The sequence below is a fragment of the Myodes glareolus genome, chromosome 10 (assembly GCF_982192425.1).
Source record: "Myodes glareolus chromosome 10, mMyoGla1.1, whole genome shotgun sequence".
NCBI classification, from domain to species: domain Eukaryota; kingdom Metazoa; phylum Chordata; class Mammalia; order Rodentia; family Cricetidae; genus Myodes; species Myodes glareolus.
Genome location: NC_142035.1, coordinates 68,896,452 through 68,912,737, shown reverse-complemented (window position 1 = coordinate 68,912,737; position 16,286 = coordinate 68,896,452). Strand labels below are relative to the sequence as shown.

General features: G+C 39.6%; 1 protein-coding gene across 3 annotated transcripts in view; it reads right to left on the bottom strand.

The window, feature by feature from the left end:
* Bbox1 (gamma-butyrobetaine hydroxylase 1) overlaps nt 1-9,141 on the bottom strand; it is a 56,110-nt gene extending 46,969 nt beyond the window's left edge. Inside the window, exons 1-2 of one of the 3 annotated variants that reach the window (XM_048443712.3) lie at nt 8,807-9,141; nt 708-964 (exon numbers count right to left, since the gene is read on the bottom strand). In XM_048443712.3, the coding sequence (XP_048299669.3) occupies nt 708-926 (219 nt within the window). In that variant the 5' untranslated portion in view covers nt 927-964; nt 8,807-9,141. Of the gene's footprint in view, nt 1-707; nt 1,076-8,806 lie in introns of those variants that run through there. The other 2 variants (XM_085696748.2, XM_087911336.1) reach the window with 2 other exon arrangements.
* Nucleotides 9,142-16,286: the final 7,145 nt, after the last annotated feature.

Below are 16,286 nucleotides of genomic sequence, written 5' to 3'. Positions count from 1 at the left end.
ATTGCTTCTTATACACCGACTCACTAGTTTGGATACATAATACTAATCAGTATGATTTCTGAGTCAATGTTCAATGCAGGGAGTATGCCAAACAATCTACCCAGATTATCTCACTGATTTCTGGTATTTATGTGAGCAAATTTTGTTTCATTCTGGCTCGATGGGGGAGTAAACTGAGTGCCCGATGCACAATTTTTTATGATATAAATTGTATGAATGTGTTTCGTGGTTGCTACTCACTAAAAGCAAAGAGAGCAAAGTTGCGTATTTTATTAAAATGGTAGTAGTAAAAGGCAAGTAATTTATACATTTTGAAGAGAAACCAGAGTCCAACAGCAGGGCGTATTTCTATATTTATATGTGCATATCAATACATGGGTGCATAATGACACTAAAGAAAAGCAGGCCACCAGTTTGAGAGAGGGAAGGGGGTATATGGTGGGTTGGACACAGGTGATGTAATTAAATTTCAGCTAAAATAAACAGTATATACATTAAAAAGAAAAAGAAAATATTTTATCTGATATAACAACAGCAGAATTTTTTCCACTGAGTATGCCCACTCTGTACCAAACACTCTACAAACATTTCCCCAGGGATGGTTTGCTCTATATATGATAAGTTAAAGTAAATTGGTTTACAATTATTATAAACAAACCCCTTGATTTCACTCAAACGAGAAGGGAACGATCGCTGGAAAGAGTTACCTTTTTCCGGTCAAATGACAAGTCTTTGATTCTAATGTTCACGTCGAGAGCTTCCAGGAGAAGTTTCCGAGCTTTTGCAGAATGCAGGTAACATTCCGAACACTGGCAGTTGTCTCTCAGCCACACTGCTGGGTAGAGGGACTCTGCCCCATCGTGCCAAGAGATCTGCAGCAGATGAGCCCCGTCCACTGCTTCTGCCTTGAGGATGGCGCAGTGCATGTTTCCGGTCTTTGAAGATAAATTCTACCAGCAACCTGCTATGACAAGGCAGTGTTAAAAGCAATAGGTAGGCAGACTGTACCTGAGCCTGACGTCTACAATAATGAAGTGGACTCTGGCCTCTACTTTCCGCTCAGCGGTGTAAGCTTGCGGCTTGACCAATGCTGGGACCTTTGTTCTGATTAGAGGACTTCATGTGGTGTAAACAGAAACAGGGTGACTAGCTTTATGATAAAAATGCTACATCAGCGTCCAATGGAAAGAATTCTTTGTTCTCTTAACAGAAATTTTAGTTGATAAAGTGAGAGCCAATGATACACCCATTTATATAGCCGAGTTTGTAGAAAAGCTGTGGAAAATTGTCCCGCAAGTGGAAAGTGTAATGTTTGCCTCCCTGTTTTGGCTTTGCAGTACTGACGATTGAGCCCAGGGCTTTACCCAGGTACTCTACTATTGAGCTCTGGCCCCAGCTCAGGCCTCTGCTGTTTTAACTGATGACAGCTGCACCTGGCTTTTGAAACAAAACATGCTTCCATGATTCTCATGACCACCAAGGGACTAATAATGCAATTAATTCGCTTAAAGGGTAGTGCGACTCAGAATATGATGCTATTTCTGTTCTGTTATTTGCTTTTTACTTGCGCAGTATATTTTCTCATTGGAATATCAAAATACCAACGTCCTTCAAAAAAGCTTATTGGGTTTGTTTTCTGATGGTTTCTCCCTTTGCTCATTTGGAATGTCTTACTTTGTACTGAGTGTTTATGGGGTAGTTTTATGTATCTACATTTTGACTGGGAATGTATGATTTTTTTTTTTTTACTACGAAATCCATCAAGTTTGTAGCAAGGCAATAATCACAGGGAAAGAAATCTAGTGAAAGAAATGATCCGGGCTGCTTGCACTGCGCAACTCAGTGTCAATCTTATGTTAATTGTGAGTGTATACCTGATCTTTAGAAATGGTGCAATGTTATAGACATAAGTTTTGTGCATATATTTTTTTATGCGATTCTCAACATGTGTGCAAAGAGTAGAATTTAGTAAAAATAAAATAAAATAAAATAAATGTATGCCAAAGAACCAGAATGCTTTAAGTGTTTCCAGAGGACATTGACGCCTTTTACTATCCTAACAGCAGGTGACAGGACAGCCGAAATGACACTGTTACTTTGTGCCAAAAGGACACACACAGCACAGTGTCTGCTTCTTCAACCCGTTCAATGTACCAGGAACCGAACCAGCACCAGGGACTTACCATGCAAGACAAAGACACTTACTGAGTTTCCTGAAATTTTAAGAATGGTTTGTATCATATTAAAGTAAATTTACAGTCTTTTAATGGTATTTAAGTAGTCAACTTCTAGGTGATTGTATTACTTTGGTGATTTCTTCTGATTATATAGTTGAGCCAAGAGAGGAAGTTTTCTTCCTTTTTTAAAATTGTTTTTTATTGAGCTCTATATTTTTCTCTACTCCCCTCCCTGCCTCTCCCCCCCCTTCAACCCTCTCCCAAGATCCCCATGCTCCCAATTTACTCAGGAGATCTTTCTTGTCTTTTTCTGCTTCCCATGTAGATTAGATCTATGTGTCTTTATTTAGTTCAAGTACACTAAGTTTACCCAGTCTCTAAGTAGAAGAGAGACAACTCCCTGGGCCTCAAGTGTATATGTTTGCTTGGGAACACACGCCCAAACTTTTCTTAAGTGTTAATGACAGGAGAGCATTACCAGGCAAACTCTTCGTTAAAATTATAATTTATTTTAGACTTGGAAATTTAGTATGTGAGTTTGTAGATAGATACCTGTAGCAAGTCTGGAACCAGCTCCTCTGTGGAGTAAATAGCACACTTAGTGTTCCAGATGGGAGTGGGTGGAGACTGTGGGCAGTTCTCATAGGCACAGGTTCAGAAACAGAGGTATAGAAATATAGATAGATAGATAGATAGATAGATAGATAGATAGATAGACAGATAGATAGATAAACTAAGAGGAATACAAAGTAATCAAAATAAATCTAGTGTCAAATGGTTTCAATAATTGTTAGAGAGCATCATTTCATTTACTCTATAAGGTCTTAGACCAATATTGCTTTATACACCCCGATTCTACCTTATTTTGCTTACTTACTAATATAATATTGAGTTTTCAGTATAAACTTGGGACATAGTTACATTTTCTGCTTCCTCTATAACTAAGATTAGTGTGTGGTAGATAAATCTGGCCAGTAAGATATTTTGGCTGCTTCCACATAGGGAACATTTTCTAAAAGAAGATAGTAATGTTTCAAAAAACAAAGCCAGCATATGAATATTCATAATATAAGAGCACAGTTCTACTTACAACATAATCAATGAAAAGACGTAGGATTAATTTAACCAAGGAGATAAATCTATACACTGAAACTCTAAGGCATCTGGGAAATTATTTGAAGGCAATTATAGGAGGTGGAAAAAATAGCATGTACTCATGAGTTGGGAGAATCAATGTTGTTCAAATGTTCATGGTACTAAAAACACAGATTCAGTGAAATTCATATTATAATACCAATGATTCAGAGCAATAGAAAAGTAACGATTAACATTTGTATGACAGCACAGCAGTTTCTAAATAGTCAAAGCAAACAGCCAGGAAAGAGATGCAGAACTGGAGGTTCCATACCACATGATTTCAAAATACAGTGTAAAGCGATAGCAACAAAAGCAGCAAGGCAATGACGTGAAAACTGAAAAGCTAGTGAGACCATAAGCAAACCCATGTATCTAATATCAACACAGTTTTGGCAAAATTTCTAAGACATTCAACAAAGATAAGATGGTCTCTTCACTAGTGTTGAGAGCACTGGTTGTTCATATTTGGAAGAAATAAAATTGGACTCTTCTTCTAGAACACAGACAAAGCCATCTCAAAATGGATAAAAGATTGAAGTAACGGGAACTAATAAGTTTTCTCTCTCTCTCTCTCTCTCTCTCTCTCTCTCTCTCTCTCTCTCTCACACACACACACACACACACACACACTAGATTGAAGCATAAGATTCAAAACTGTAAATAATGGCAGAAAATATACGCAAACCATACCTCAGACAAGGGTCTTCCAACCAAAAAGTTTAAGAAGCACACAATGCATCGGGAAGAAATCAAATTACCTTAATAAGAGGAAAACCTTAATAAGAGGAGACATTTCTCAAAAGAATACACAAAAATGGCCAGCATGTCTGTAAAAAAATTACCAGTTATGTTCAGAGACTACAAACCACTCTGAGAAATTTACTTGCCCTTGTTTCAATCAGTATTATAGAATGTCTAAATGTTGGCAAAGATAGGGAGTATGAAGCTCACCGAGGGCTATAAATTCGTACAAATATTGAGCAAAATAGTGTAGATCTGCTTTTCAAAAATATTAAGAATTGAACTGTCTATGATTCAACTCTCCCACTCTAGATATGCATCTAGTTAGTGTCCCCCTCTGCTTTTGATTGCTGTGAATACAACCATGACCAAACCAATTTGAAAAGAAAGGGTTTATTTCATCTTATAATCCATCATGAAGGGATGTGAGGGCAATAATTCAAGGCAGGGACTTGTTGGAAGGAACTGAAATAAAGACGATGGAGGAACTCTACTCAGTACTTGCTTGACTTACTTTCGAAAAAAATGTATCTCAGAACTACGTGCCTGGGTAGGCTGGGCCCTCCCACATCAATTAGAAATCAAGAAAATGCCCCACTGACTTGCCTACAGGCATTTCATCAACTGAAGCTCCACCTTCCCAGGTGACTGCAGCTTGTGTTAAAGTGGCAAACAACTATCTAACAGACAGAAATGTGTCACAATGCAAAACGTTTGAACACTCTTGTATGATCGTAAATACTACTTTAAAAATAAAAAATTTTTCATTTTGTTTTATCATCCAGGTTTCATGTGTGTTGGCGTGTGTTCTAACCTTAGCTCATCTCTGTTATGTATTTATTAATATACTCATTTAAAAAGATTTATTTTTATTTAAGTGTATGTGTTGATGACCGTGGAGGCCAGAAGGGAGCGCTAGATCCCTTGGAGCTGGAGTTGCAGTCCTGGGATGTAAACCCGTCCTCAGACAGAGCAGTAAGCCTTCCTACATGCCAAGCTATATCTGGAGCTCCTGTTAAAGATTTTCTGATTGAAACGATAGTTGTTCCATTTGGTATTTGAAACATTCTAACTTAATGGATACTCATGTAGGACAGATTTTTCCATCATGGTGAACATGGTTTCTGTACTTAAAGATGGCGTTATGCTCTCCTGTCAACTTTCACAAAAACCTCAGAAAATCCACCGGTGAAGTGATCAGTACTGCAGACATCTGCCCCAACACGTACTAATATCATTCCAGCCCATTTTGAAGTTTTCATCTACCTCTTCTGAATTTTTTCCTTCTCCTCTATTTAGAGCATTCAGACAAAAGAGGTAAAATTGTATTTCCAGTCATTAAAGAAACCCGAGCCTTGCCCAGAACCCATCTGGTTAAGTGATATATAACCAGGGGGAAGAAGAGCCCCAGACATCAGCAGTGTGTGCAATGGAGGATCCCTGGGGAGGGCATGGAAGAGCCACCAGGATTTAGGTTTTACTAAAATAAAAGAATCTGGATGTCTATGTAGGAACTTAGTGGGACGTTGCTATAATTAATAGTCTTAGCTTCATGATGAGTGTAAACGATAATTTGAACAAATCATGGTGAGGTAGGTAACACTTTCCCTATTTTTTCTTGTCTAACTTCAACTTTTACTGTGGTAAATATGAAGAATTAAAAAGAAAAAGACCACTTAATGTCATAGATATTTAAAAGACAACTTTCTGAAAAGCCACAGACTTGTTACACACTGGATTTGTTGAGCTCTGTTTCTACCTTACCCAACTGCCAATTGAGCTTAGTAAGGTATCGTGGGAATTGGGTTAGTGACACATTATTATGCTCCTAAGACGAAACGGAAAACAGTAGACACGCCATTGTAGAATGAAAATATTTATTTTATGTTTATTATTGTTTTTAAAAAGAATTATTAGCTTATGAAACATTATATTGGGTGTGGTGGGAAAGAGCAGTCTTGCCTGGCCTGAAAACAGCCTTTGGGTCCTGGCAGCATCTTATCTGATGGAGGAGTTTTCTTTCCACTCCATCCGCAGTGTTACCTTGTGTATGTTCCCTTCTTAATCATCTGCCCAAGTTTCTCTCTCCAGGGACTTTACCTGGGGATTCTGTTTGGCACAACTGAATTGTTTTTGCTGTGATCCTACTTCAGAAATAGGTGTGAGTTTAGTCATTTTTCTGTTTTTTAATTTATATTTTGAAATTTATCACCAATTTCTCTTGCTCTCTTTGGTTAAAAAAAGAAAACAATTATGAAACTTAGTTTGTGTGCTGGTCTTAAAAATAATCTGAATGCTAAAACTGGGACTTTTAGAGCCAGGAAGAAACACCGGTGATGTCCCTACATTCAGTGTCACTGTTAGATACAAGGTCAGGCAGGAAAATGGAGGCAAAGAGATTATCCGTGTGGTTTATCCACACCCACTCTGTTAGTGGGAGAGATTACCTTAAACCTCTGCTCATTAGTCTGGTGTACACACACTAGGTGAAAAGTGTGTGTCTATTCTAATAAAAGAGAATACAGAAATCACATGACCAAGTTGATTAATTGTCTCTAAGGAGGATTGACAATATGATGCAGGAACTTCATAATAAGTATACATAGAACTGCAGGGTAAAATGTAGATCACTAACCCCGCAGGATATTTTAGTAGCAGCAGACGAGACCATAATGGACACATCAGATGTCAATGTTTGTGAATTTCCATCTGCTCATCCTCAGGGAAATTTTGACATGCTACTGCATCATGGAAAATTTGTGATCATATCATCTTCCAGGGAATAATTTCAGTTTATTAACATGATGCTATTTTTTATTATTTAATTTTTAAAAATTTTACATACTAGTCCCAGTTCCCTCTCCTTCTCCCCACGCCACCGATATCAAGGCTGAGCAAGGAAGGTATCCCAACATAGGGAATGGGTGCCAAAAAGCCAGTCTGTGCACCCAGGATAAATCCTAGTCCCATGCCAACTCCCCAACCCACAACAGATCAAGCTACATAACTGTTACCTACATTCAGAGGGCTTACTTCAGTCCCATGAAGAATCCCCAGCTACCAGTCCAGAGCCCGTGAGCTCCCATTAGCCTAGGTCAGCTGTCTCTGCTCACATGACACTATTAAAGCATTGGCCCATTCGCAATGCTTTCACTTAGCTAACCTCACCGACAGAAATTTTATTTTTGTTTTATTTTTGGAGAAAAGAGTAGTAAAAAGACGTTTTCAGCTTTTTTCTAACCTTTATATCACTGAGGTTTAAAAAATGTTATTCACTTATAGTTCAACTTTCCAATTATACAGTTTGTATCCGGAAAAGTTGCTATTGGGTTGTGTTCATGGTGCCTAAATAATACTGAACATCCTTCTCTAACTTATGATATCTGCTACCTATAAACTTTTAACTTAAGGGTTTCAAATTGTTAAAACTTATTTCAAATTTTAACTTGCTTGAATAAGTGACTGAGGCATATGCTCATTCCTGGCTGCGTTCTCATACAATAGTGAATTCTGTGGATACATTAGGAAAACCACTTGGTACTCTTGAAGAAGCTCACTGTTCTGCTTGGTAGCTTGTTGAAAGCATCAGATTTCATTCAAAAACATCCTTCATGCTTTGTAAAAAGGAAATGTTAACTTCACCACAGTGGAGTTTCCATAATTCAATAAGAACTGAAATTATGAAGCTTCTTGTTTACTGACAGAATGAGAGTACAAAAAAGAATTTCTAAATTCTGTGAACCCCAGAACGCATTAATTATGAAAAAATCTTATATTTTTAATTAAATTATTCAAATTACATACAATATCTTTCTTGAGCTGCATCAAGGTAAAACTGCGCAGGCTGGCCTTGGTTGACCAGTATTTTAGAGAAGCATGCTACTTTTAGCTCTTTGGTTCAACAAAGGGCCAAGGAGTAGTATTCACGGCCTTCCTTTTGGCTGGACTGTGGATTATTGAAAGAACAGTTCAAAAACTTTCATTAGAACTTTCCTTCCATCACAGGCAATCAGCTTTGTAGACAGAGTTGTCTCTGTCCCCTCTACAGACATCCTGGATCAGTCTGGGGATTGCAAAGTAATTTGACAATCAGACTAAGCCAAACATAATTGGAAAAGATTAGTTGCCAAGAAGCAATCAGATCCACTACATTCCAGAAATCAAGCCTATTCCAGATGCCTGATGGTTCATCCTACTGCAGCCCAGGGCTGTGGATGACGTATTCCTGGAGTTTGATGTGGATGTTCTTTCTTTCCCTCTACACAGGGCTTAATCCAGGGGTAGTGCACACAAGAGAGCAGAGTTCCATCATCTCTGTTATACATTCTCAGGGACCAAACCACACAGAACATATCAAATAAAAGAAGCCACAGCTTTGGGCCTAGATATCCTTTGGAGCAGAAACCTTGCTCCAGACACGTCTTTCCACTTTCCACTTTGCCGGTGCCCTTTCCCTGGAAGGCACTGTGATCCTTGTGACTCTGCTTTGGCCCTGCCGCCAGAAACGGGTTGAGACTGACAAAAGAGGAAGGGTAGCTTGAAATGAAGGTACAGCCATTTCTTTGATTGGACATTGGACAACAACAATAGCAGCAACACTAAAACAAAATAAAGAGTTCTCATCGTCCACAGGGGAAGCAGTAAACAAGAGAAAGTACTCTTACAGGTTTCCGGAAACCATAAATCCCACAGATCCAGCAAAGTTTCGCCCCAGTCCCGAACCAACAGAGAGGAGGAAAAGCGTTTCTCACCTGTCTTGTCTGCTATGCCTGAGCCAGCTGCAGCCACAGGAACACACAGACAAGCACTACTTCTTTTCCACCTGTTCACAGTGGCAACTCTTCTATTGCAAAACAGACTTGGAGAAGAAACCTATGCATTTAGCAGGGAGGAGCTGTCAGCTCTCACCGGAGCACCGGCGCAGCAGCTTCTACTTGGTCCTTGACTGTTCCAAGAGAACTGTTTGGAGAGAGATCTTTGTACCGGTCTGCACAGAAGGCTGGGACTGGCCTCCCTTTGCTAGATAGTCTCCCTTTCTACAGATTCTTCTGGAGTAAACAGTAGCTGCTAGAGAGCCTCAGGCTCTTCGGAAGATACTTGGTTGCTCAGTGATTTGACTCACAACACAGAGCCCGTAGGGTAACCAAAGGGAAAGGCCAGGATGGGCCATATGCCAGGGATCCAGAGCTTGGCTGACAAGCTTTTCACTTGGGGGAAGGCCTAGTACACAGGATTTCTTGGACAATTTCCATGATCCAATTCCTTACAGTGTAGCCATTATGTTAAAATAGAGTCTTCGGGTGGCAACTAAAATCTAGAAACTGATCAGCAGTCCTCTGGCCTCCTCCCACCCACCTCAGACTTCTCAAGAAGATACAGCGCGTCCCAGGCTGCAACTTGTTGCTTCTTGCCTCAAGGACTCAGTGCTGGGAGACAGAGACAAAAATAAACAAAGCCTTATTAACCAAAGAGGGAAGTCATGCTGCCCAGCTCACAGGTGACCTGTCCAGTACCATAATGTCCCCCACCTCCCCATAATGACTTGTCAACTGATTTCATAGACAATATCAACTGTGTCCCTGTATCATTTCCTCTCCATTTGACTTCCTTTTCCAAGTCTGCAAGTTAAGTTACTGACACCCAGTGTCCTGGAAAATAACAGCAGGTTCGGTTTTCACCCAGAGAAGGAGGTTGTAGACGTGGGTGCCATCCTAAATGCTGTCAGCACTGACAACCCATGGGAGCAGAAGCTATAGAGATGCCAGAAAGAATCAATTAACTATGCTTTAATAATTCATGACACAAATCAAACAGATATAAGTGACTTTTACTTCATCTCTTGTGCTGTAGTAACTATTAGTGGAATAAATTAAGTAAATTCAATTCCAGCTTAAAAAGGAGTTGTTAAAAAAAAGACCAAAAATTTGAAAAGGAACAATAAAAGGTATATAAGAAAAGTTAGAGAGAGGAAACATGAATAATTTTAAAAATACGATAGTAAAAATACTTCTATAATGAAAAAGTCATTGAAAAACAATAAGTTACATGATCATGTCTTCTAATGCTATGAGTAAATAAAAGAAACAACAAATGTATCAATAGGTAAAGCTAAAAAAAATTTAAATGTAGATGACTAAGCAGTGATGGCACACACCTTTAATCCCAGCATTTGGAGGCAGAGGCAGGTGGATCTCTGTGAGTTGGAAGCCACACTGGCCTTCAAAGCTAGTTTTAGGACATCCAAGACTATACAAAGAAACCCTGTCTCAAAACATAAAAATAGAAAAAAAACTCAAGTCCAATAATTTTACACAAAGAATTCCCACAATCAGATAGATAAGTAAAGCAGAAGGCAAACAGAGCATCACTTTTCCCTGGAAGGCTGCTCTGAAAGCAGTAACTCCTGGACTTAATGACTTCTTACTAGTTGGTTATATACCTAGTAGAGGTGTTGCTGAGTCATGTAGAAGCTCTTTGTTTAATTTTTCAATCACCTCTATTGTGCTTTTTGTAATAGTTGAACTTATTCATATCCTGCCTCCAAAAGTGTCCAAGAGACCCCTTTTCCTCACACCTTTTCAAACACTTATTTTTAAGGCTTCTGGACAAACACCTTTAATGGCATGAAATGATGCCATTTGTGGCTTGAGTTTTACATCTTTAATTATTAGGTATTTTTGAAGCAATGGTCACCTGCCCATTGTCCATTGTGTATCTTCTTGATAATCTTTTGTTCAAGTCTTTTTTTCTCTGTATTTAATCAGAATAATTATCTTATTGCTATTGAGTTGAGGTTCCATATAAAGTTTGGATATTGACCCTTAATTAAATATATATTTGTCTGGTTTTCCTTTTCTTGTTGAGATAAATGCCATGACCAAAAGCAAGCTGGTTTATTTCAACAAATACGTAGAGGAAAAATTCACCATTGAGGGAAGTGGCATCAGGAACTCAAAGCAGAAAGCCTGGAGGATGCTGCCTGCTGGCTCATTTTGTGGCTCATGCTCAACTAACTTCCTTATATAGCCCAGGTCCACCTCCCTTGGGAGGGAACCACCCCATGGTTGGCCTGGCCTTTGCCTATTGCTTGTCCGTCAGGATAATCTCTCATGGTGTTCTAGTCTGCTTTCTATTGCTGTGGTAAAATATTAACCAACAACAGCGTGGGCAGGAAAGGATTTATTTCACCATACACTTTCAAGGCAACAGCAGTCAGTCACCAAAAGAAACCAAGGCAGAAACTCAACCAGGGCTGGCACCTGCAAGCAGACTCTGCAACCGACCATTGAGGAACATGTCTTAACTGGTTTGCTTTCATGGCTTGTTCAACCTGTTCTTTTATAAAACCCAGGGTGACCTGCCTAGAGGTGGCACTTCCCACAGTGGGCTGGGTAGTCCCATATCAACCACTAATCAAGAAAATTCAGATGTGCCTAGAGACCAGTCTGATGGGACCATTTTCTCAATTGAGATTCCTCTTTCTAGGTGGCTAGCTTGTGTAAAATTGACAGAAAATTAACAGGGGCACGAAATAACAGGCCAATTCTACCAAAGCAGCCATTCAAGCAAGACTCCTTCTTCCCAAGGACTCCTTGTTTAAGTTGTGTCAAGTTGATAGTAAAAACTAACCAGGACCTACTTGCAAATATTTCACTCTGTTCCATTGCCCATTTCTTCACTTTTATTTTTGGCTATGCAGAAAAGTTTTCGTTTGATATTCTTGGTCTTATTGACTGTTTTCTCTGTTATGCCAAGAAATTGTTGTCAGAACAAACGTCATGGCAGCACTATTTAAAATGGCTAAGATAAGGATCTGAATGTCCATCAAAAGATGCCTGCATTAAGAAAATGTGTCACACATACCATAGAGTACTACAAAAGGAGATCTCTGTGAATGCATTCGTAGCACTTTGTGTTAAATGACATCAGCTAGGCACACAGAAACAATGCCTTAACCTCACATATATGCGGGGGCTAAGATAGTCAAGATCGTAGAAGCAGAGTATAAAATTGATGGTCGCCCTTAGATGGAGGTTGTAGCAAGGACTTTACCAGAGGTAGTTCTATTTAGAAGGCATGGATAAGTTCAGGCAATCTACCACACAGGCAAACCTAGTTAATAAAAGATTATCTACTTGAAGAGAGCTAAGAGAGTAGATTTTAAATGTTCTCACAACAAAAAGTAAATGCAAGAGGTAGTGAATAGCTTAATTTAACAATTTCACAACATAAACATATATCAAAGCAAAACAATATATACCACACACACACACACACACACACACACACACACACACACACACCATTTGTATTCTAACCAATGCCTTAACTCAAATAAGCGACTTAGTTACTTCTTGGTATTAAAAAGTATATTGTCTAAGTCCTTGGTTCTTTCTGCATTAACTCTTTCAAGTCTTTAGCTTGATTTCATATGTGCCTTTTAGTTCCTCTCTTGCTCTTAGTGCTGTGGATTTTAGATGGAGGAAATGAGCACAATGGTTCATGATCTGAAGAAGGAGCAAAACCACATAGTGTTGCCGTTGGCATCAGAGCAGAACTCTGGTCACGTTATCCAGGAAACAGAGGAACGGATGCTCTCAGAAGCCATGGTGACATGAGCAAATAGCAAGGCCAGTCCAGAATTTGCCCAGGATTCTATTTGAACAGTAGGAGAGGAACTTCTAACAAATCTTCAAGTCTTTCCAATAGTATTTACATGCTGATTAATAACTGTAACATGAGGGGCCTGCTTGTTTGTGTTTCTGTCCTGCCCGGCCCCCCAGCTGTTTAGTCCCAGAGAAAAATCACACTGAGATCTCTATAAGTTATAAAGCTGATTGGCCCATTAGGTCAGGCTTCTTACTGGCTAACTCTCACATCTTGATTAACCCGTTTTTCTGATCTATGTTAGTCATGTGGCTCAGTACCTTTTTCAGTGGGGCAGCTCACATCCTGCTGCTTTGGTGGTATGGGCTGGAGTGGGAGGAATCAACTTCCTCCTCCCCAGAATTCTCCTGCTCTCCTTGCATCATTTCCACTTCCTTTCTGGTTTCCCTGTCTACACTTCCTGCCTGGCCAATCAGCATTTATTTAAAACATGATTGACAGAATACAGACAATTCTCCCACACCACTTCCCCCTCTTTTTTAAAAAAGAAAAACAAAGGAAAATATCCATAGTCCAGTTTTTGGGAATGTGGGCGTAGTATTCCAGGCTACTTCCAGCTGGTTGGGGGTGCTGATAATCTTAAGGGGACCTAAAGAAAATTCAGAGTTATGATCAAGTCCTGACTGAAGTATCTTGTGAGTCTTGATCATCTCAGGCAGCAGTCTTGAACCTGTTCTGGATGAAGAATTCAGACATCTGGGTCATCTGTTCCTACCGGAGATTGCTCAGGTGGTCTCCCTTGGTCAAAGATGATTTTTCTTAATTCTGAATAAATCCAGAACCTCTCATTTTCTGTGGAAACAAAAGCAAAATCTCTTCTCCAAAGTAACATACCCTTTGAAGCCAAGGTATTTTCAAAATACCTATCTTGGATTAATTCTGCAGCATTTATAAGCAAATATCTTTTAGCAGCTGTTGCTCCTTCCTCAGCATTCAAACAATTTAGAGAGAACATAATAGCAAACAGTATCAAGATTCTTTGTGTATTTTCCATCTTTACGTGGCTTTATTTTAACCTCTATTTCTTTTATTTTTACTTTTAACTTTTGACTTTTTGAGACAGGTTCTCTGTATATCTTTGTCCTGGAATTCCCTCTGTAGACCAGGCTATCCTTGAACTCCCAGAGATTCATCTGTCTCTGCCTCCCCAGTGCTAGGATTAAAGGTGTGTACCACCACACCCAACTACTCTCTTTTTTGATTTTAAGGCTTTAAACCTTTTTTTGTTAAGACTGCACATATTTTTAACAGATTGTAAACCATTTAGAGGTTTTCTTACTCTATGACTCTCTCTTTACTGTATAGCTCTCTTTTTCTGACCACATTGGTCTTTAATTTGCTAAGGAATATGGAGAAAACACTCAAAAGCTCCTATGGCTTTTCAAGGTCCTTGCCAGGAAGCAAGCTGCAACATTGTATCCATAGTACAGGCTGCCTGCTTGAAAGTCAAGAGTTTTCCCTGGCAGGACAGCCCAGAAAGCCGGCATTTTAAAACAGTGCAGCTTTTTTCCTGCTTCAGCTGAAAACTGAAAAGCTTTATTTTAGTCTTTCCCAAGCTTTCCCAGGCTTTCTGTGGATGCAGTTATCCATGTTGGGCGCCATTATGTAACACGAAGAGCTAGGCTTGTTTGAGTATCTGTTCCACCCGGTTCCCCACTGCCACAAGTCCCAGACAAAATCAGCCACACAGATCTCTGTAAGTTATAAAGCTGATTGGCCCGTTAGGTCAGGCTTCTTACTGGCTAACTCTCACCTCTTGATTAACCCATTTTTCTGATCTATGTTAGCCATGTGGCTCAGTACCTTTTTCAGTGGGGCAGCTCACATCCTGCTGCTTCAGTGGTCTGGGCAGGAGTGGCAAGAAATCAACTTCCTCCTCCCCAGAATTCTCCTGCTCTCTTTGCATCATTTCCACTTCCTGTCTGGCTTTCCCGCCTACTCAGCACCCCCAACCAGCAGGAAGTAGCCTGGAATACTACGCCCACATTCCCAATAAATGGACTATGGATATTTTCCTTTGTTTTTTTTTTTAAAAAAAGAGGGGAAAGTGGTGCAGGAGAATTGTATGTATTCTGTCAATCATGTTTTAAATAAAACACTGATTGACCAGGCAGGAGGTGTAGGCGGGAAAACCAGACAGGAAGTGGAAATGATGCAAGGAGAGCAGGAGAATTCTGGGGAGAAGGAAGTTGATTTCTTCTACTCCTGCCCATACTACCGAAGCAGCAGGATGTGAGCTGCCCCACTGAAAAAGGTACTGAGCCACATGGCTAACATAGATCAGAAAAATGGGTTAATCAAGAGGTGAGAGTTAGCCAGTAAGAAACCTGACCTAATGGGCCAATCAGCTTTATAACTTATAGAGATCTCAGTGTGATTTTTTTTCTGGGACTAAACATCTAGGGGGGCGGGCAGGACAGAAAAACCCCCAACAAACAGGCCCCCTCATGTTACAGAATGGTGCTCACGGGCCAATCAGCATTATAACTTATGGAGTTCTCTGTGTGGGTGATTTTCTCTGGGACTAAATAATTGTGGGGACCTGGTGGGAGGACAGAAAAACCCACAAACAAGCAGGCCCAACCTCTTCATGTTACAAATAACTATTAGTAATTTGTTGTGCATTAAAACTATTAAGCAAGTTCTGAAATTGAAGTCATTTCAAATTCACCAGATTAGTGAGGAAAACCCAGCATGCTGTCAATAAATAAAATTATTAATATTATGGTTAACAGACAATTTGATGCTTAAAATAATATTTGTTTATACATAAAAACGGTTTGTTTATATCATCTCTCAGTGGACCAGGACTTCCATAAAGATTTTAGAAGTTCTGAATTTGGCACCAGTTTTAGATCAGGCACCAGGGACCAGCACCTTGGGGCCTGTGCCTTAGCATGCTTCCATCATGTCATGAAACAAAGGTTGGTTTATCTATGGAACCAAAGAACTTAGTCAAAGTCTACACCCTCCCTCTATTCTGGGTAATGCTATGGAACCCAGAGCAAGATATATTAGGTTTCTAGAGACGTAGGCCTGCTTCTCAGGTCTGAGAGTATCTATTCTCTTCTTCCTGTCCACTGAAGCTGTTCTGCCCCACTAGTAGTCTAAGTGGATGGTCAAGAAGACCTCTACATTTATGTGAGATCCAAATCGATGAGATTAAAGGAATATACTAGACCTTTATTATGCGCTCACCCGAACTTCCTAGTGCATCTTAAAAGTTGGGATGTGAGGAGAAGTGGAAGAAGGTTTCAAGCTGCACTCTGGGGATTGGGATCTAAAGATTTACTTTGTCCCCACTTTGCCAAATTTTGGCCTAGAACAAAACAGAATCTGGGAATAAATTTTAACTTTGTCTTCTTGATTATAGTGAAGATAGTTTTCAAGTTTGAGGCTGGAATTTACTCAATAGTCCGATTTAAGAAGCAACGCCAAACTAGTAAACGTTTAACTAGTGTCTCTTGGAAAGCAAATAAACACAAAAGCAGATGTCCACTCCATTGTGTTTGATTGTGGTCAAAGGTCACAATGAGGTTAGGCTGACCTATTTCAGTCTACTAA